This window comes from Coffea arabica, chromosome 4e (genome assembly GCF_036785885.1).
Source record: "Coffea arabica cultivar ET-39 chromosome 4e, Coffea Arabica ET-39 HiFi, whole genome shotgun sequence".
In the NCBI taxonomy this organism is placed as follows: domain Eukaryota; kingdom Viridiplantae; phylum Streptophyta; class Magnoliopsida; order Gentianales; family Rubiaceae; genus Coffea; species Coffea arabica.
The window spans coordinates 6,378,566-6,399,746 of record NC_092317.1 but is presented as its reverse complement, the minus strand read 5'-3'; the positions used below and the strand labels follow the sequence as shown (position 1 = coordinate 6,399,746).

Genomic DNA, 21,181 nt, shown 5'->3' with positions numbered 1-21,181 from the left:
ACGTATTAGCAAAATGCAAATGATATAATAACAAACTATTTTTAAATATTTGTAATTTTTGCTAAGTTGACATAATAGACATGTCTGAGCATAAAAATGTTTTCACGAATTGTTTATTATTCCTTATAACAACCCCCAAAAATCAATAACTGAAATAATTTGAAAAAGTGTAATTGAATATAATTTGTAGTCTAATGTTAGCACTGTGAAAGATTAGTATAACGTGTAATACATCATAAGTAATAATTATTTTCATATGGAATGGGTATATACGAAATTAAAATTATTCAGTAAAATATCTGTCGTGCAATAAGATTGAGAGTTGTAACACATTTAACAGAATATTTAATTACATGTTTCTTTTAATTTATTATAAAAACTAAGTAATAGACAAAGAGTAAGATAAGCATGAGTAAGAAGTGCTATACTGTATATAAGCAATTCTATAGTATTTTCATCAAATTTCACTAATTCTACTATGGCACCCTAATTTTATTATTTAGCCCCCAATTCTTTTATATGAGCAAAAGCACCGAAGATATGACACCCTAATTTTATAATTTAGCCCCTATTCATTACGTATTAGCAAAATGCAAATGATATAATAACAAACTATTTTTAAATATTTGTAATTTTTGCTAAGTTGACATAATAGACATGTCTGAACATAAAAATGTTTTCACGAATTGTTTATTATTCCTTATAACAACCCCCCAAAATCAATAACTAAAATAATTTGAAAAAGTGTAATTGAATATAATTTGTAGTCTAATGTTAGCACTGTGAAAGATTAGTATAACGTGTAATACATCATAAGTAATAATTATTTTCATATGGAATGGGTATATACGAAATTAAAATTATTCAGTAAAATATCTGTCGTGCAATAAGATTGAGAGTTGTAACACATTTAACAGAATATTTGATTACATGTTTCTTTTAATTTATTATAAAAACTAAGTAATAGACAAAGAGTAGGATAAGCATGAGTAAGAAGTGCTATACTGTATATAAGCGATTCTATGCATGTTAAATTTTTGAAACATGTTTTATTGTGTAAGTTTTATTGTAAAGTAATTTCTTAAATAATTTGTATATTGAGTTGTCCAAACCCAAAAAGATGTATATAGACACAAACAAGCACACATATATATACATGCACAAAAAAGAAACCAATATCAAATAATTTATTTGATATTTATAGATGAGATTAAGGAAAAAAAAAAGAGATTAAGTATGAAAAAAGAAACCTGAAAAAAAAATTTGGCTAAAAAAAAAAGAAAAAAGATGTATGAAGCTAAAGGCGTGAATCCTGGAATCTCAAAGACGTGCTTAGATGCCAAAAAAAAAAGAGCGCCAGTCTGAAATCTGAAAGAGGCGCGAGGCGGGTGGCTGAAATCTCTACAAAACGACGTCGTTTTGGTTGTTCACACACAAACAAAAGTCTCGCCGCTTCTCTCTTCCAACACTTAGACAAATTTCATTCTCAGTCTTTCCTTCCTATGGTGAACTAACCCTTCCTTCCCGTAGATTCGAAATACCGCTCGCCACCGTTAGCCGCTGAAGTCCGCCGCAATCCACCACCATCAGCCGCTGAAGTCCAAGCTATCCAGCACCATAATTTATTCTTCAGCATTTCCTTCACCACTGACGATAGCCCTTTCTCCCCTCTATTGACCCGCAACCACGTCGAGCTCTTTAGCACCAGCTCAGGTGAAGGAAAATAGAGGAGGGCTTTGGCAGTAGAACAAAACAGAGGGAAAAGAACAAAACAAGAAAAAAAGAACAAAATAGAGGAGAAAAAAAGGGCGGCGCACAAGTGAGCAAGAAAAGCTGAGGGGGAAGCCTGAGAAAGGGCGGCTAGGTTTTAGAGGAGAAAAAGAGAAACAGAAGAGCAGAGAAGCAGCTAGGGTTCTTGGAAGGGAGGCCTTGAGCGTGAAAAGAAAAAAAACAGAGTGAAGGAAGAGTGGCGGCTGACGGGAAGATCAGGAGAGAAAGACGCGGCAACGGACAGAGGAGGAAGAACCAGGTCACCACCAGTCCGCGTCCGCTCTGCTGCTGTCTGCCATCGCCAACACCGCGCACAACCTCCTGGGCTGCTGCCGTTCTCTATAACACTAGATGAAGGCTCTCGGACGAAGTCAGACCTAGTCATCTTCCAATTCCAACTCACCGTCTTCGGCTTCGTCATAATCGCCGTCGCCACCGCTCAAGTAAGAGCACTATAAGTCGCCCCTTTTTCTTTGAATTTCAGTTCCTTCCCAAGTCCTCTAAGCATGTCTGCCATGGCTTCGTTTATTGCAATTGCCCCGTTGATTGTTCAAATTTTAGCATGCGCATGTTATATCATGATTGAATTTGAAATCCCTTGTACTTCTGATGATTTTGGGGCCAACCGTGGCTTCATTTGAGCAAAGAATTGCTGGAATTTTTCATGTTCGTTTACTGTTTGTTGAAATGCCCAAGTGGTCTAACAGCAGGCCGTAACAGGGAATTCGTTCAATGCTCATTGCTGCATTTTATCTTTCCCTATCCCTGTCTCAAGTTTTGGTTGATGAACTTGTAAATCTGATTAGCATATCAGGACTGCCTCTGAATTGATTAGCTTTCTTTCTAATAACTACACATTGTGAGATTTTTTTTTTCCCCGAAGGGTATGACATGCTCTGCCCTACAAAATGGGAGAAAGTATCAACTTTAAGGCCACTTTTGAAGCGAACATATATATAGTTGTAATAATTTCAAGCCGGTTGCTTGCAGTTTAACATGATCACGGTATAGATTTTTGGCAACCCAAACGCCAGATTTCAAGTCGAACCACTCCACAGGCGGTTTGGGCCGGCCACAAAAGGATTATTTTAAAGTTGGGCAGTCGTAGTGAAGGGTGCATACACTTTTCAGCCAACTCATTAGTTCTGCTGCTCAATCAGTCAACCTCCAAAGACTGGCTAACTTCATTTTAAACTGTAGATAGGGTAGGTCAGTTTAAGGGTAAAAAAAAAAAAAAAACTGAATTTAGATACTTATAATACTACTGTACTCTAACATGGCCAGATTGCTGAGTTCATTACCAATTACTTCACAGTCACTACTGAGTTCGAACAGGTGCCAAAACTAGAATGTCGTCCCAGGGCATTCGTTCAATGCTCATTGCTGCATTTTATCTTTCCCTATCCCTGTCTCAAGTTTACGCATTTGAGTCTGGTTGATGAACTTGTAAATCTGATTAGCATATCAGGACTGCAGGCTGAGTTTCGTGATGTTTCTGCTTCTTGGTTTTGTCTCATTGCCTGGTTTGATATTCAATCTGATAGGGAATCCGCAATTGAAAATGAAAATTGCAGCTAGTGTTGTCGAAACCTTCAGTTTGCCGAAATCTTCTTCCATTTCTTTTGCATGAAAGTCTCATAAAAAACTTGTATTCTCTTTAGTTTGATATTACAAAAGTATTTTGTACTAAAGGCTGATGTGTCTATATCTAGGACATGGATAAAACTTGGATGAAGATTAGCAATAGGAAGGACAAGGCTTATGAACTCGGAGTCAAAAATTTCCTCAAGTTTGCATATTCTCAAAAAGTTGAAAATCAGAAAATCCCATGCCCATGTACACAATGCAATAATTTTTGTAACCAAACTAAAACAGTTGTGGAGGATCACTTATTGACTCAAGGCATTCGTAAAAGCTACACAAGATGGATACACCATGGGGAACAATTTCGACACCAAAATTGTGGGGATAGTACTAAACATGGGGATGGAGAGGAGGATAGTGATACTGAAGATTTAAATGACATGTTGCACGACATTGGGACAGCACAATGGGGGGACAATTGGGCTGGTAGGGAAGAATCAACGGATGATAGTCTAAATGCGAATCATAGTGACACAAATAACTTTCTTAAATTGTTAGAAGATGCAAAAAAGGAGCTGTATCCAGGGAATCATTTTTACTCAAAGTTATCCTTTGTAGTCACTTTGCTCCATTTGAAAACAATGAGCGGGTGGACCATAAAGTCCTTCAATGCATTGCTGGAAATTTTTAGCCATGCACTACCTCCTGAAGCCACAGTTCCCAAGTCTTTTGCTGATGCTAAGAAGCTCATTCGAGACTTAGGTTTTAAATCTGAAAAAATCCATGCTTGTGTCAATGATTGTGTTCTCTTCCGCAAGGAAAATGAAAATTTTGACACTTGTCCAAATCTAAATTGTAAAGAACCTCGCTACAAGATGGCAGGTTCAAGAGTTCCACGCAAAGTTTTGCGTTACTTTCCTTTGAAGCCTAGGCTGCAACGATTATATACCCACAAAGAAATAGCTTCAGATATGAGATGGCATAAAGAAAAGTGTGTGCATGATGATAACATCATGCGGCATCCAGCAGACAGTGAAGCATGGAAACACTTTGATAGGTTGCATCCGGACTTCGCCGTTGATCCTAGAAATGTGAGGTTAGGTCTTGCAACTGATGGTTTCAATCCTTTTGGGACCATGAGTAGTGCTTATAGCATCTGGCCTATTTATCTAGTGCCATACAATCTGCCCCCTTGGAAGTGTATGAGAGATCCTTTCTTTTTCCTATCAATGCTAATTCCTGGGCCTAAATCCCCGGGAAATGAGATTGATGTTTACATGGAGCCTCTAATAGATGAACTGAATGAAATGTGGCTTGGTGTTGAAACATATGATGCATATAGTGGCAAGAAATTTGACCTCCGGGCAGCTTTACTATGGACTATAAATGATTTTCCAGCTTATGCAATGCTGTCCGGATGGAGTACGAAAGGGTATCAAGCATGTCCTATTTGCATGGTTGAGACAACTTGCGTACATTTACCACACCGAAAAAAGTTGTGTTACACAGGTCATCGCCGCTTCTTACCCATTGACCATTCTTGGCGGCGAGAAAAAAAACCTTTCGATGGCAATGTGGACTTTAGGAATCCTGTTGCACCTTTATCTGGAAATGAAATTTTGGATCAGGTACAAAATATGGAGGTAAATTTTGGGAAGACCAAGGCGCAATCCAATGCAAAGAAACGCAAGCGTTCTGAGAGTGGTTTGAACTGGACAAAGAAAAGTTGTTTCTTTGAGTTACCATATTGGGCAGACCTCCTTCTTAGGCATAATTTGGATTTAATGCATGTGTCAAAAAATGTCTCAGAGGCTGTCATTGCCACAATTATGGATATTGAAAACAAAACCAAAGACCACTGGTTGTGTCGTCAAGATTTGAAGGATTTGGGTTTGAAAAAAGAGCTACATTTGATTCCAAATGGCGACTCTTATATCATGCCACATGCCTGTTACAGCCTAACCAAGGAGGAGAAAAAAAAAGTATGTGAGTTCTTGAATTCTGTCAAATATCCAGATGGATTTGCCTCAAACATTTGCCGATGTATAAAGAATGGCCAGTTTCAAATTTCTGGAATGAAAAGTCATGACTTCCACATTTTTATACAAAGGCTACTCCCACTTGCAATCCGTGGAAGTTTAACAAAAGAAGTTCGGCAAGTGCTATTCGAGTTAAGTGAATTCTTCAAAAAATTATGTGCTAGAACATTACATAGAGAGGTTCTGGAGGAGTTAGGCCAAAAAATTGCAGTCATCTTATGTAAATTAGAGAGGTTGTTCCCTCCAGCTTTCTTCGATATAATGATGCACTTGATGGTTCACTTGCCTGCTGAAGCTATCCTTGGCGGTCCAGCTCAATATCGTTGGATGTTCCCATTTGAGAGGTAGAGAGTTGAACATATAGCCTTGTAAGTTTTTTTTTTATTAAAGACCACTGCAATCTTCTAATTTCTTTTATTTTCCTTTGAGAAAGACATATGGCAGTGCTGAAAAGTTATGTTGGGAATAAGGCCCGGCCAGAGGGATGCATTGCTGAGCGGTACATAGATAAAGAATGCTTGACATTCTGCTCTATGTACCTAGACAATATCGATACGATATTCAACAAGCCTGAACGAAACAATGATAGGGGATATAATACTGGTGAATTGTCCATTTTTTCATGCCCTGGTCGTCCATTTGGAGGTCCCAAAAGGGGCAATTTCCTTGACTCAGAGCTGGAAAAAATTCATACATTTATATTGAACAATTGTGATGAGCTTGAGGACTATATAAAGTAAGCTTTTAATGTTAATTAAAGCTTGTACCTTTGTTCTATATTTTGATATGTTCAAAGGCAAATTTATACAAGGTGATTGTTTTTGTCTATAGTGCGCATAAAATGGAGTTGGAGGCAGAGAGTGCTGAAAATGTGGACCAAAGGCACGATAGAGAATTTGCAAAATGGGTTAAACAACGTGTATGTTTGTAGTGTCATTTGGACAGCCTACTTTTTTTTATCTCTAATACAATAAATTACTGATTTAGGTGAAATTGTCCTTACTAGGTTATGTATGGCAGCGAGGCTTCCAATGGTGAGCTTAGAGCATTAGCATTTGGGCTAGACAACCGAGTTTGCATGTATACGGGTTGCATGGTTAATGGGTATAGGTTTCACACGGAAAATCGGGAAAGGCAAAGAAAGACTCAAAACAGTGGTATTGTAGTTAGAGGTGAGCATGGTAACAAAATGATCGATTTTTATGGTGTGATACAACAAATTATTGAAGTAAGATACTGGCTCGGGAAAAAAAAGGTTATAGTATTCAAGTGTGACTGGTGGAAGACCGATGATAGTGCTGGGATGCAAGTGGACAAAGAATGGGGTATCACAAGTGTCAATTCGTCTAGAAAATGGTATGAAGACCAACCATATGTCCTCCCTCAACATGTCCAACAAGTCTTTTATCTTGAAGACTTGAAACTAGGCAAAAACTGGTTTGTCGTCGAGAGGTTCAGTCCAAGGCACTTGTATGATGTTCCTGAAGATTTAGAAAAAGAACCAATGGTTGAGGAAATATATCAAGAAGAAGCAACTGGGGATTTCACTATTATAATAGACCTCGACAATCCACCATTACTTTCAAGAGAAGACAATGAGATACCGAAGGCTGTACCTTCATCCATTGTACATGCTGAGAAGTCAAAAAATAGCTCAAATGGCACCTTTGAAGACTTCATTAATGATGATGATGAAGTGAATGAACATGAGTCTAACAATGAGGAAGACGAAGAGGAGATTCTTAGTGATAATGACATCGATTCGGAATAGGTGAAATTGATGAGGACTACATGACACTAAATTTAATCTCTTTAACTCCGGCTAACTAGTTTTTATTCCTAAATTATACTATGCTGTAACACTAACTTCTTGTTACTTTTAGATGGCTGGACCAGGAAAGCGAGGCCAAATGCTGCAGAGAAAAGCTCAAGGTGCACAACAGCCTGCAATACCTAATTCAGTTGGAAGCAATCAACCAAGAAGTGCATCCAAGAGTGTATCCTCAGAGGATGCAATATATGTCACTCCAACTTCTTCACCTAGAGAAATTGCTAGTGAGAGTAGGATGATACACCCTCAGACATCTGAGTCTCGTGCATCCGGAGAAAATGAGACAAATCCAGTTTCGGATGAGCAAGAAAATGGTAAGTTAGACTTCATTTTCACGGCTGAAATTAAAAATCAAGTTTCTATTTCATGACTGACTTTGTTAATGTGGTCAAAGTAATGTATGGACTGATATTTGTTAATAGCTATGCTGCTGTCAGCAAGAAGAAGAGGACGTACACGAAATCTATCATTATCAAAAAAAAAGGGAGGCTAATGAGACGCTCACCATTGAAATTGATGATTGTATTCGGCGGATTGTTGGGAAGGATTCTCAATACTTCATCACAGAAGGGGGTTGTGTTGTTAGGAAGGCTGCTAGGCTTAATGTTCCAAAGTGGTCCCATCTCAATCCCGGTGACCGAGAAGGCATATACAGCACGGTTACGGTATTTGTTGTCCTGCTAATACTCTAATTTCATCCAGAAAGTATGAGAGATTTTACTGCTTTAGATTTGCTTGGTTTTAAGTAGATTGCACTGTTATTGTAGGATGAATTTCGATTTCCAGAGCACATCACCTCAAAAACTGCTATTAATAGGCAGTTAAACACACAATATCGAAACCATCGATATCGGCTTCACAAGTATTTCCAGAGTTTTGAATCAAGGCAAGAAGCATTGAGGCAAGTTCCTGAAGGTGTGAGTGAAGAAGATTGGAAGTGGCTGGTCAGCTACTTTGAAAATGATGAATTTAAGGTTAGCTTGTCAAAATAACCTATCCTTTTATTAAATTTCAGATTTCACTTCACAAATTTGCTAATCTTTGTCAGTTAAAATTTTCACTAATTTGTGGCAGAAAATTAGTGAACGTAACAAGCAAAATCGTGTCAAAAATGACTGCTACACTACTGTTGGCACAAAATCGCTTGCAAGAGTTGTTGAGGAAAAGGTAATCTGAAACCCAGCCAACAGTTGTACATGTACATCCTTTTTGTCATATGACTGAAAATGAAAAAATTGAAAATTTGGACAGAAAAGGAAAGAAGATGTCGAGCTTTCAGAGATAGACATGTTTGAGTTAAGTCGAAAGTCAAAGAAGTAATGGGGGCTGGTAAATGACAAAGCAAAAGAGACCTTGGTGAGCTGTTTCACTTGGATAATGGATTTTTAAATTATTGACATCCATTCCAGCTACATAATGATCATATTTTTTACTTGCCTAGGACAAAATGAGGGAATTGCAGGCTACAACTTCAATGACTAGCAAGGAAATATGCGAGCAAGAACTTGGTTACGTACCTGGACACATCCGCGGTCGTAGTGCAACCAAGAAGCAAGCTGCTGAGGTAGAACGCTGGAGGCATGAGATTGAGGACAGCCGAAAAAGAGCAGATGAAGCAGAAAAACGAGCTGCAGAAGTAACTCAACAATTCACTGCTCAGCAAGAGTTGATTAAGACCTTGCAACAGCAACAAACAGAAATAAGAAGCCTGTATGAGGAGTTAGCTAACCAGCTGAAAGACTTGCGCAAATAAGCAACTTCTGTGTCAGGTATAAATAAATTGTTTGCTCTTCATAGTTATTACAATTGAGGCACTTGAATTCTGGTTCTATAAAATAGAGATTCATTTTTAATACAATTGGGTTGCTTGATGTCAATTTAGTTGCTTGATGGCACTTGAAATCTGGTTCCACCAAATCTGATTCCTGTTTAATGCAATTGAGTTGCTTGAGGCTGATTTAGGTGCTTGAAATCTTGTTCATGTTTAATTACAGCCATTGAGGTGCTGGATGTTGCAACCAAAACTTAGTGTTTTTAAAGCAAATGTGTTTGAACGTTGGGATGTATTCCACTTTTTTCTTTGTCGAAGTCATCTAAATTTTTCTGTATCAGAATTTTTTTTTTGTGCTAAGGAAAAAGAGGCACCTGTGATTGTGTGTGTGTGTGTGTGTTTTTTTTTTCTTGATATACTGTGTGGTTCACGATCATCTAGGCTCTCAATTATTTTCAAGTGGATAGACCAGCTATGATTGTAAACCTGTAAAGCAAGCAGGCTACTAGTCCTGTTGGAGTGTCTAACCTGGATAGTGAACATGTTCTTGTTAATAGAGATTAAGGAGTTTTGATGTGCACATAATATCCAATGTAAACTAGAAAGTTCTCTTAGAATTCTTGAACGTGGTTCAGTTGTACTCCACCACATTGGAGCTTTCTTGAAACAAAAAATATGGCAGATTGGCCTAAATGAATATATGCATTTGCTTAGTTCATCCTTTCTTTTGGTGGCGTTTTTGGTGTTTTGTGTGTTTTTGGGGGGGGGGGGCAATGTAGATTTACATAGTAAAGCAAAGCCTATACTAGATACAAGTAGATCAGCAAAAAGACTTCTGGGACAGGTCCCATTCCAGAGCTAATTTCCAAGGTTACTGTGTTAGTGGAATCTTCCACCAAGCTACTACCACATGTTGTATCTCATCCACAATTAATGGACCTCATAATACTGACAGCTGAAGTTGCCTAAGCTCTGAAGAAAATCTTTCAATAAATAATAAACTTTGCACCCCTAAATCAATTGTCATTCCATTTTTTAAGTGATCCACCCTAAAAAAAAGGTTGGTTTTTTAGCTTCCTGTTTCATCTGTGATCAAGAATAGTTAAAAGTTTGAGGTTCGGACATGCTCTTCATGAAAATGCAGAATAATAATCACAACAATGTTGTTTGATTTATACTTTGGGTAACTTTCGAGATTTTATAGTTGTACAAAGTTTAATAGTGCCTTTATCAAGCTACGCTTTTATTCTTGGTCCACAAGAAAGATTCAATAGAGAAATAGATTAGTTGTATACTTTCGTAGTACGCAATTAACTGTCAATGGTTTGTTCTTGCTTACTATTCAATATATATAATTTCACTTTATTTTTGTGTTAAGCAATTTACTTAGATTGCTATAATTTCAAATTAGAGTGACATTAGTTTTTATAATATGGTGCCTATCTAGAAGTGTAGTTCCAGTTTTAACACCAGTGCTCATTGCTTCAATTTTGGTAACGTGTAGGTTCTAACACGATTCCCAAGAAGAAGAAGCCAGTCATTGCTGTGAAGATGGTTTTCGAATTGAAGACTACAAGGCCTATCGTGCTCATGTTTTGTTCTAGATGGGAATCGTGCTCATATTTTTGTATAGAACTTTACTACTCTCTATTGTGGATGGGAAATCACTAGTATTGTAACTGAATGGCTTATTTTGGATGGTGCATGGTTTATGACTCATTTGAGGCAACATTTATATATATATATATGTATTTGGGTTGATCTTCTATTGGAAATGAATGTTGGTTTTCTTTTCGTATGTTGGCTTTTTTTTCTCCTTGCTACTCAATGAACGTTTTGTGATTGTTGGCAGTTATGTTGCGTAATTAACATTAGCTTATTGCTTTTTACAAAAAATAAATGACAATAAAAAAGTTGTCACTGCCAACAAGTTTTACTAGTGACACTAGAAAGTCGTCACTTTTTATGGATGGAAAACAATGACAACAAAAGTCGTCACTGAACGGAAGCATAATGTGACAACTCCAAGGGTTGACTATGACAAGAATTTAGCCAGCTTAGTGACAATAAAAGTCGTCACACAATGTACAACAATCAGTGACGACAAGAGTCATCACAAAAGCGAAATCGTTTGTGACGACTTTCAAAAGTCGTCACATGGACCCCCTTTTGTGACATAGAACTAGTGACAGCTCTGTGACAGCAGTAAAAGTCGTCACTGACTTTTTTTGTGACGACTTCTGAATTTTTAGTGACGACTTTCGCCTGTCACAGAAACGCAATTTTCTTGTAGTGATTCCATTTCTTTTTTTTGCCATGCCGTAGAATTGAAAAGCTTGTGACAGACATGTCAGCCATATTGTGCAGAAAAGCTGACCAAGGGAATTTTACTATTGATTCAACTGGAAGATTAATCCCTTTACAAAAGAGATGAAGGTATTGTTGGATGGACTCTCGTTCCCAACAGGCTCATCGTGCTGTTTGGAGAGAATGCCAACAAAAGAATCAAATGAGTTGTATTCTTTATGAGGTCAGAATAACATCCATGAAAGCACAAGAATTTTAATCTGCAGTTCACTAAATTACAATGCTGCACTATATCTTAATTGCGATTTCAAAGTTGCATTCATGTCAAATTTTTTTTTTCAGCTTTAAGTGTGACTCCAAACTCTACATGAAAAGCGGGAAATGGGAGGGCTTTAATTGGGTTCTTACGGTCCTCATGTCATACTTATGAGGCCAGAATCACACCTATCATTCTCTGTAATAATTTACATTAAGAGTAAGATATCCAGCTTGAGGAGGGTGTTGAAAAGCAAAGAGAACTTAGATCTAGTTATGGAAAAGAGCCTGGAAATTCTAAATTTCTGAAGTTTACTGTACAAAATTTTATTAGACTCTATTCAGATACATTCAGGCTACGAAACAAAATTAATTGGATTTAACTGATACAACAATCTTAGACACTCAAGAGAATCCAACACTTCTTGACAAAGCTCCTATTGATTGAAGCCTCCCCGCAAGATGTAATTGAGGGCTAATTAATAATTTAGTAATTTATTAATTTAGTAATTAATATATACTACTAGCATTTTAGTAATTTTTAGCCTAATTAACAATTTATTAGCTTAGGGCTCCATCCGTACCTTTCCAAATTTAGCAAAACTTTAAATTAGGAGCTCCAATTGGACCAAACCAGGAATATGTTTCATGACAACAAGAATGAAATTAATTTGAATTTAGGGTCTGTTTGTTTGGGTGGAGAAGGTTTTCCGAAAAACATTTTCCATATTTTCCGTTGTTTGGTTGTTAATTCATTTAGGAAAATAATTTCTGACAGAAAATAAGTTACACCCATGGGCGGAAAATAACTTCCTTATCTATCATTGTGAAGTTATTTTCCGCTGTGTGCTTTATGATGCTTCCAGCTCCATGATGGACAGACTGCCGCTACATTTTTCAAGATACTTCAGGTCCAAGCTACTAAATACATAACTGTTTCCACAGATCCCCTATTTATACTTCCCATCCAATTAAATCAACCTTAGCTACTAGAAATGGGAAGCAAGAAATACATTATCAGGACTCCACCCAAAAGTTCCTAAAAACCCATCAAAACTGGGAACATCAAACTAAAATAAACGCCTCAAGTACCAAGGTCTTTATAGACTTTGCTACTACAGATTCTGTACAAATACTCTCAATTGCATCATTTATACACCATAAAATACAGACTTTCTGCATTTACAGGGTTCAAGTCACCCATTATCCTCCTTGCAGCTAAACTGTATCAACGTTGGCTAAACCCATCAAGCAAATTCAGTTGTCTAGGGAGGTTAGCATTTATTGCAACTCTTACCATGAAGAAATATCTTTATATTCTCCTGTTGAGACACCTACTTTTCTTTTCTTTGTCACAGAAACAGCGGGTAGACTGCTGTCAACGGCAATAGTAGACTCAACCTGCGAATTCCTTGCTTTCAAGTACTTCCCTACACCACCACCCAAACCTTGACTCCCTGAAGTTCCAGTCCCTGGATTGCTGTACCATGAGCCAACCTTATCCTGAAATGCAAAGAAATAAATAAGCCATTTAAATAGTAGAAGTGAGGGAAAAAATACAGACGCAAGACGAACAGTATCAGATCCAGGACTAACATTTTCTTCATCTTCAGCATTGTTCTCATTAGTACTCTTCTTCTCGTCCTCTTCATCAGATTTTCACTTAATAACCAAACATTGGAAAATTATGGGGAAGGAAGTGATTTTCCAGGAAAATGACTTCGATGGAAAATATTTTCAATCCAACCAAACGGACCCTTAGTAGGAAACTTATTTCCTTGCATTACAGCTGCTCGCCATTAGTGCACCCCATACCGATAGCCCACGACAAATCTGCTGCTTTCACGTCCATTATCAATCGAGGTGTAGAATAAAATTAAAAACAATGGCATAGCCATCAACGGCCACCTTGAAACTCGAGGAATTTAATCAATAGAGAAACGGGCAATCAGCATATGCAACGGGTCAACAAAAAGATATTAGGGAAATAGGGACCATCATCCGTTATGAATTATGATCCTCTGACTTCGAGGGAGAGGAAGAGGGAGATAGAATTTTTTTTTGTAAAATTTTCTCATAAAAAAACATGATTACAACCGAAAATCACAAGAGCAAAGGATGGGAATAACAACCCACATATACAATGACAAATAGGCCTGTTAATCGGGTCATATAAGTCGGATTTTCATAAGTTCAGGCTCATCTCATTTAATTTGTGACATTTTTGAGTTTTGGATTAAAAAATATGAAAATCATACTCAACTCACAAAATATTCAAGTTTTGACCTTTATTCGGGTTTAGCCGAAACTCACTTGTTATTTCTCACTTTTCTTAATATAATTACTATAACTATGAAGTTATAAAACTAATTTAATATTCACAGGACCACAATATTAAAACTAATTATGAATAAGTAATAGTTCTTAAAAAGTACATAAATCAGAAATTTTCAACAATATGTATGTTTAATTCGTTTAAAGTACATGAAAAATGGTAATAAAAATGGTAATAAAACATGCAGTCATAAGCCAATATATCTTTAGAGGTTGGAATTTCTTTATAGCCTTGTGATTTGAATCCAAACATGCTTGGTGATTTGTGTTTCTGCTAGAAATTCTAGACAAAAAAGAAAACAACCAATATTATGCAAGTACAAAAATTTACTCAACCAAAAAGAGAAGTTAGAATTTCAGTTATGCATTACCAATAGTAGCTCTCAAGAAAGCTAGTAGAGAAGTTTTTAGATGTATTTTTGTGTGTTTGTAATTTGTATATATTTAGTATTTAGTAATAATATATTTGGGTATATAATTATAAATAATATCAAAATATAAATATTATATATATCATTATATATAAATAAGAGGTAATTAAAGGGCCGGACCTATATCGAATTTGAGTCCAATGAAACTCGAGCTCGGCTCATATTTAATTCGAGGCTAATTTTTAGGCCCAACTTCAAACCTGCTAACTAAATGATCGGGCTCATCAAGCTTTTTCTCGAGCCGAACAAGTCGAGTTCAGACTGACCTGACACTATTGACAATTCTAACAACAAATCTAGTCATCTGTCAAAGTTAGGATAGAATACGAATTCTTGATCTTGGCAGTGAAGAATATATTAAAAGTGACTCCGGGCAAACTGGGCTAACCAAACTGATTCATTTGAGTAGAATATCTAAAGGAATCACTCATTGCCTATAAATTCTTCCTTCACATAGTTGTCTTCCCTGAACGCCTTGTCCACAAATTTCTGCAAACTAAATGTACAAACGCTACACTATGGCTTTGTTTATTTTTTTGCTACTTTCTACTTTCCCTGATTCGATATTCTCGACTGCCACTAATATTGCCATCACATCACCCACCCAAAGTATCACTCTCACATCATTTGAAAAGCTTCCTCTACCCTCCACTGCGACCTCTCCGGAGTCCTTGGCTTTCAATTTACTAGGGGAAGGTCCTTACACTGGCGTCTCCGACGGCCGAATTCTTAAGTATATAAGGCTTACTAAGTCTTTCGTAGACTTTGCCTACACTTCACCAAATAGGTAATTTCTAATTTATTCTTAGGAGCACAAAGTGTATTTCATAATTGTCATATCTCAATTGCACCAATCTATGATGGTCATATGCTCGTGTCATTATTCTTGGTGCTCCGGTGAAATGGCTTTTATTCTTTATTTTTTGTACTCAATTAGTTTAGATTTTACAAAAATCTGATTATTAGAGAAGTCTAACAATTAGAATTAGCAAAAACTACTTTTTGGGTGATTATAAATTTTAATTTTTTAATCATTAAAAAAATGTATAATTAAAATATAAAGGCGACCGAGAACATTACAAAAATTGATAATCCAAAATCAAAATTTATAATCAGTTAAAATACTCAACTGAAAATAAACTCATAGATTGTGGCGAATACCACTACTATAAGACTACTTATAATTAATTGTGAGCTAGCAAATATGACCAGACAAAACAGAATAAAGGTTCATACTTCATGTAGGTTTTGTAAACTACCGGCACCATATTTTCAACCTACACTTTGTGTTTAGGACTCGGGCATTTTGTGATGGGACGACTAGCCTCGACAAGTCTCCGACCTGCGGGCTGCCTCTGGGACTGGATTTCGATTATTTCACCGGCCAACTCTATTGTTGTGATCCATTCGTCGGCCTTACCCGTGTCGGAGCATTTGGAGGGCTGGCTACTACTCTTGTCCCGACTAAGGATGGAGTGCCTTACCGCTTTCTCATTGCCGTAACTAAGACTAGTGATGGACCTGTCTATTTTACAGATGCCAGTGCTGTTTATGGTCCAAAGTAAGTTCATCACTCTTGCATAAAACTTCTAGTACATTTTATGAGCGTGGCTGTTTTTGCATGGACTCAGGCTAATTGATTTCGATTACATTTTCATTACGAAGAGATGCGGATAAATCTATCCAAACTGGAGACTCAACAGCAAGATTGTTGAAGTACGATCCCAGAACCAAAAACGTAACCGTGCTACTCTCACAGCTAGCCGGAGCTGTAGGGTTGGCCACCGACAGTGATGCCTCATTCCTCCTCGTTTCAGAGTTCATTGCGAAGAGAATTCTAAGGTATTGGCTTAAAGGAGAAAAAGCTGGAACTTCTGAAATTTTCTTGACATTTCCAGGAGGCCCAAACAAGATTAAGAGGAATCAAGAAGGAAACTACTGGGTTGCAGTGAATGCTCCGAAAAATGACTCCACCGTTGCACCCCAAGGTGTGAAATTTAGCCCTTCAGGAGAAATTCTAGCCATGGTTGATCTCAGCAAAGAGTACAATAGCCGTATTACAATTGTTATAGAATATAATAACAAAATATATGTTGGAGGTCGGAATTTTCCTTTTGTGGGTCAGTACGATATCAAATATGTCTGAAATTTAACTTCTACTAAGATCAATTTGTATCAAATATGGTTGAAGCACGGATGCCCTTTTAAAACAAGTCTAGTTTGGTTGTCTAGACTCAGTAGCAAATGCTAAGATTTGCTACGGAATAATATACTTATATGCTGATCTTTGAAAGATTAAGCTTGTGCTAATAAAAGGCAGTCGCTTTAGCTTTCTGAAATTACCTCCACGCAATTGATATACTATCCTTGTTTTAGCTTAGAAAAATACACAAACTGTAATAAGTTAGTTGGAACTCAGAGATTCGCAGATGGCCGAATTCTTGCTTTTGGGATTGCTTTCGTAGCTATGTAAATGATGAAACGTCTTAAATTGACTTGTAATAATGTTTTAAGCTTGATGTTGTTACATGAATAAGGCAATGCATCAGCTCTGAATACAAATCATATGCGTTGCTACCTTTGTGTATGTTTCATTCTTAATGATGAGATAAAAGCTTTGAAATAAAACTCATTTTTCACATTACTATCATCTAATATGATAATTATGATCTTGAGCACATTGGCTTTTTGGAATTTTACTCGTTATAAATCAACCATCCTGAATGAATAGAAATAACTTGTCCAATATGTAACATTGGGGAGGCCGGCCACCAACAAGGGAGATGAAACATATCCACCTTGTATGACATGTTAAACGAAGTGTATCTTTCAGGAACAATTTTACAAAATTTTCATTTTCACCCCATGAATGAAATTTTCTGGCTTCATTCCACGCCATAATGACAGATTATGCGTGCCAATTTTATGTGCTGCAAGATTGAAATTGAGAATAACATCCATGAAAGTACAAATTAAATTCGTGAGAAGACAAGAATTTTATTCTGCAAATCACTAATTTACAGCATTGTGAGAGCAAGTCCAAAATCTGCGCGCGCGCGCAGAAACAATGGGCATCAACTGTGAAATTTGATAGGGCATAATATTGGAAAGTTGGACTTAATTGGGTTCGACTTGAATGAGGAGATTTGTAGAAAACCTATTTTTTTAACGAAGGAATGTCAACACCCAAGTGTAAAGAAATTAAACTAAGGCTAGGGATGGCCCTGTTTATTTTACAGACGCCAGTGCTGTTTATGGTCCAAAGTAAGTTCATCACTCTTGTCTTGTATAACAATTCTTCACTTTTGAGTGTGTTTGTTTATCTTGATTTAGCTTAGAGATTGAAGGAGACTGAATAACCGTAGCGTGGCTTAAAGCTATCCAAAGAAGTATCTTGCTATATATAAAGCAGGAGGGACGGATTTGGTGTAAACAAATTGTGTCATTTACTGCCTAATCAACCCTTACTTCTAAAGAAAATTACATTATTTTATCTACTCACCTCCCTACAATCGCTCAATATTTGTTGAATTAACTACTACTTCCTTAACAAAAAATTACCATTTTTTAAAAATACCACAATAATTTAACTATTTTAAATTACTATTTCCAACAAAAAAATTACTAGTAATTTTTAATATATTTTTATTAGTAGCACACACATTGAATGTGCCGTAACCACTAGCAGTAATTACCCTTATGTATTTGATTACCACTCACTACTACTTCCACGGGGACTGCCTCGTTGTGTTGTGGCCCCATAAATCCAAGAAATTTATGCTTCTGCACCTTGCTTGACTCTTCTAAGAATAGCAACAAACTGCCATTAATAGTGCGAGGCATTCATAATTTTCTTACTTTTTGTTATTTTCCTAGGAAACTACGTATGTTTATCTGTATTTGTATAATTTGTTTTGTATTAAAGAAACGTTTCTATAATTTTGTATATTTGTATAGAAGGTTCTGTTAACATTGATGGCAAAAATTGTATAGGAAAATCTTTGCTAGTAATACAAATTTAGGGAGCATTTGATAAAACAGAAATCTGAAATCTGATATTTGAATTCATTATGTTATTGAATTATAAATATTGAAATCCTAACATTTGAGTACATTCTACATTAGGTGATAAGTAAATAGATTATCACTTATTTTTGAAGTAAGTTTTGCCTACATAATTCAAATCCACTTCAGTAATTAAGACGTTCTATTTTTAGTTATCAAACACATCTTAATATGTTAAGATCTTAATTTATTAAATTTAAGTATGGAATTGGGTTATCAAATAGGAAGTGTTTAGAAGGAAAATAATAAATGTTTTTACATACGAGCAATTTGTATTGGATTAATCTATCTACTCCAAAACGTTAACTTTAAAAAAGGGAACTATTTTTATTTAGAATATTTAAGAAAATTATAGCTTTGTATTTTCTTTAGGACTTGACTTCCATTGACATATATATGAAAATTAAACATTTTGATGCTTTTATCTTTCAGTTGTATGCTAAGTACACTTGAAATCCACAAATATAATTCTCTATCATTCGATAAACTAGAGTAAATTGATCCGCTTTTTGTCCTTAATATTCCTCACATATTACTTGAGTTTGTTAATGGCTGATCAATTTGGCCTGAATCTTTGTGAGAAGAAAGTTTTCAACTTCTTGTGACATTTCGATTGGGGCATAAACGAGCTTAATTAAACTGAATACACAAGTGATCAAGCTTATTTGATTATTTTAATGAGTTTGAAATTTTGTTCAAGATTAATTTGTTTATTTATTGAATCGAGTTTGAACGAATTTTTTTTTTATATTTAAGTGTTATCGAATATAAAATATTGTTCAATTTTGACTTGAATAGTTAGCGAAAACTCGAAAGAACTCTTATTAAGCCGAATTCGATTTAAGTATCAAGTGGTTTGGTTAGATTAATTAGAATACCCAAAAGTTTAGAGGCCAAGATCATCCAGCATATGAAAAAAAAAGTATATAAATCAGAGTCCAATCCCATTATTTCAAAAAAAAAAAAAAAAAAATCTTGGGTGGCAGTTGAATCAGATCGTTGAGTCAGCAGCCACTCTGTATAGTAGAATGTTTTGTTTATACATTTTGCTATCAAGAGGGATGTACATGCAGTAATAGACAAGGGAGCTTTTGTAGTAGAACAAATTAATTTAACAAGAAAATTGAATCGAGTTTCCAATTTTCTTTACTATTCTCGGTTAATTCTGCATCCAGCGACTGTGAATCTTCTCCAGTGAGGTGCAGTTTGTACGTGTCAAGAAGTCTATGGAAACATTCACTGATTGCCAGCGAAATTTTCCTTTATAGATTGCGATGCTTATCATACAAATTGCTTATCCCAATATCGTTAATGCTTAATCAAACGTCTAAACACATTATATGTTGATTACAAAAGGACGACCCAAAAGACAACTTGTAGTGGAACCAATTTCAAAGGCAAATGGAACTTAATCACCAGCATATTATATTGGTATGAATTTATAGCTGTCAAATAAACCCATTTAACTAAATTTATCCATATCCGCTAATAAATAGATGAGTATGGGTATTTTAAATTTTTGCATATGGATATAAATGGGTTACCCAATAATACCCATTGGGTAACTCATCAAATCCAATTAACCCATTTAGAATTGTCTTCTCCCAAACCTCCTCTCTTCTTCCCCCACCTTTTTTTTTCAAATTTTTCATTTTGTCATGATGTTAACTACTTTTGTTTCATTATTATTATTATTATTTGTTGGTTTTATCTTATCATTTTATTTTCTCTTAGTTTGTTAACTTGCTCATTTTTCAGCGTTACCAATTTATGACAAGTTTTAACCTCTTTTCTTACTTTTTCAAAATGAAATTTTAAATTTACACACGAAAAAATGCTAGAGGTTCAAATTTTTTGGATTAAGTTTTTATGTTAACTTTTATAATACTTAGTTCAACTTTTTATATTCTTATTGTTTAATTATTAAATAGTATGTAATTTTGCGACATAGAGTACGGATGAAAAAATAATTGATAATTAGGTTTATTGTGCATTATAAGTAAATATTTAAAACTAATGATAGGTGCAAATGATGGTATGAATTAATAACTTAGTTTGCAAAAATGAATTTATAAAAAGTTAAAATAAATGGGTAATTGGGTTACCCAATTCATTTTTTGACTTACGCATTTATACTCATTTAATTAAAATTAAATGGGTATAAATGGGCTCACTTATACCCATTACCCATTTTATCCATCCGAAACACGCCCAAATCACCCATTTTGACACCTCTAGTATGAATTAATACCTTGCAACAATAAGCAGTGTTAATGTCAGAACATACAAGACTAGAAGACAGAAGTGATAACTAGCATCAAGGATACATGGATAGATGGATGAGAAAGAAGACCTAAAGGCCAATAAAAGAAATATTATTGAGCGCCGGAGTTTCATCTTAGTAAATATTCAAAGCAACAACCTATTGTCAGAGCGGTCCTCTATGTAGGGTGGGTGATATTCTTTTAGAGTTCTTTCTTATCCTTTTCTGTTGAACTTCCAGAAGAGGAGTTCTAGGCTGCTACTTGCCTTCCTTTTTGAGTCACAATCTTCCCTCGCACAATTAATGACACTAACAATTCTTTTCGTTTTTTGTCAGGTCTGCTATACATTTTTATCTGCCATCGGATCCCTATATGAAGATTAGATCAAGGACCATACAACGCCCATATGTTGGATTAAATCATGGACGATTCAGGCTGCTAAACTTAACAAGAAATCCACCGAAAATTAGGATGGGACACAAAAAGGAGAATCTTTGGGTTGTCGTGAACAGGTTGTACATCAACAGCCA

At 35.8% G+C, this 21,181-nt stretch overlaps 2 protein-coding genes and 1 long non-coding RNA gene across 3 annotated transcripts; all 3 read left to right on the top strand.

The window, feature by feature from the left end:
* The first annotated feature begins 3,456 nt into the window (after positions 1 to 3,456).
* Positions 3,457 to 7,900, top strand: LOC113740617 (uncharacterized). Its single transcript, XM_027268165.2, has 6 exons — positions 3,457 to 5,737; positions 5,827 to 6,129; positions 6,225 to 6,312; positions 6,400 to 7,164; positions 7,277 to 7,538; positions 7,647 to 7,900. The coding sequence occupies exons 1-4, from the start codon at positions 3,486 to 3,488 to the stop codon at positions 7,162 to 7,164; spliced, it is 3,408 nt and encodes a 1,135-aa protein (XP_027123966.2). The 5' UTR covers positions 3,457 to 3,485; the 3' UTR covers positions 7,277 to 7,538; positions 7,647 to 7,900.
* Positions 7,901 to 8,941: 1,041 nt separating this feature from the next.
* LOC140005979 (uncharacterized) lies at positions 8,942 to 10,700 on the top strand. The gene is made up of 2 exons (XR_011813519.1): positions 8,942 to 8,993; positions 10,500 to 10,700. It is a non-coding gene; the product is annotated as an uncharacterized lncRNA (long non-coding RNA).
* A 4,140-nt stretch (positions 10,701 to 14,840) lies between these two features.
* LOC113741488 (protein STRICTOSIDINE SYNTHASE-LIKE 11-like) lies at positions 14,841 to 16,468 on the top strand. The gene is made up of 3 exons (XM_027269020.2): positions 14,841 to 15,109; positions 15,617 to 15,883; positions 15,988 to 16,468. Exons 1-3 carry the CDS (start codon positions 14,841 to 14,843, stop codon positions 16,466 to 16,468), a joined length of 1,017 nt encoding a protein of 338 aa, XP_027124821.2.
* The last annotated feature ends 4,713 nt before the right edge of the window (positions 16,469 to 21,181 follow it).

Bases quoted from the DNA above. Each gene is read 5' to 3' on its own strand.
- LOC113740617 (XM_027268165.2), top strand. From the start codon at position 3,486: ATGGATAAAACTTGGATGAAGATTAGCAATAGGAAGGACAAGGCTTAT. The intron at 5,738-5,826 runs GTAGAGAGTTGA...CCTTTGAGAAAG, and splicing joins TGGATGTTCCCATTTGAGAG to ACATATGGCAGTGCTGAAAA. The intron at 6,313-6,399 runs GTATGTTTGTAG...TGTCCTTACTAG, and splicing joins CAAAATGGGTTAAACAACGT to GTTATGTATGGCAGCGAGGC.
- LOC113741488 (XM_027269020.2), top strand. From the start codon at position 14,841: ATGGCTTTGTTTATTTTTTTGCTACTTTCTACTTTCCCTGATTCGATA. The intron at 15,110-15,616 runs GTAATTTCTAAT...CTTTGTGTTTAG, and splicing joins GCCTACACTTCACCAAATAG to GACTCGGGCATTTTGTGATG. The intron at 15,884-15,987 runs GTAAGTTCATCA...TTCATTACGAAG, and splicing joins AGTGCTGTTTATGGTCCAAA to AGATGCGGATAAATCTATCC.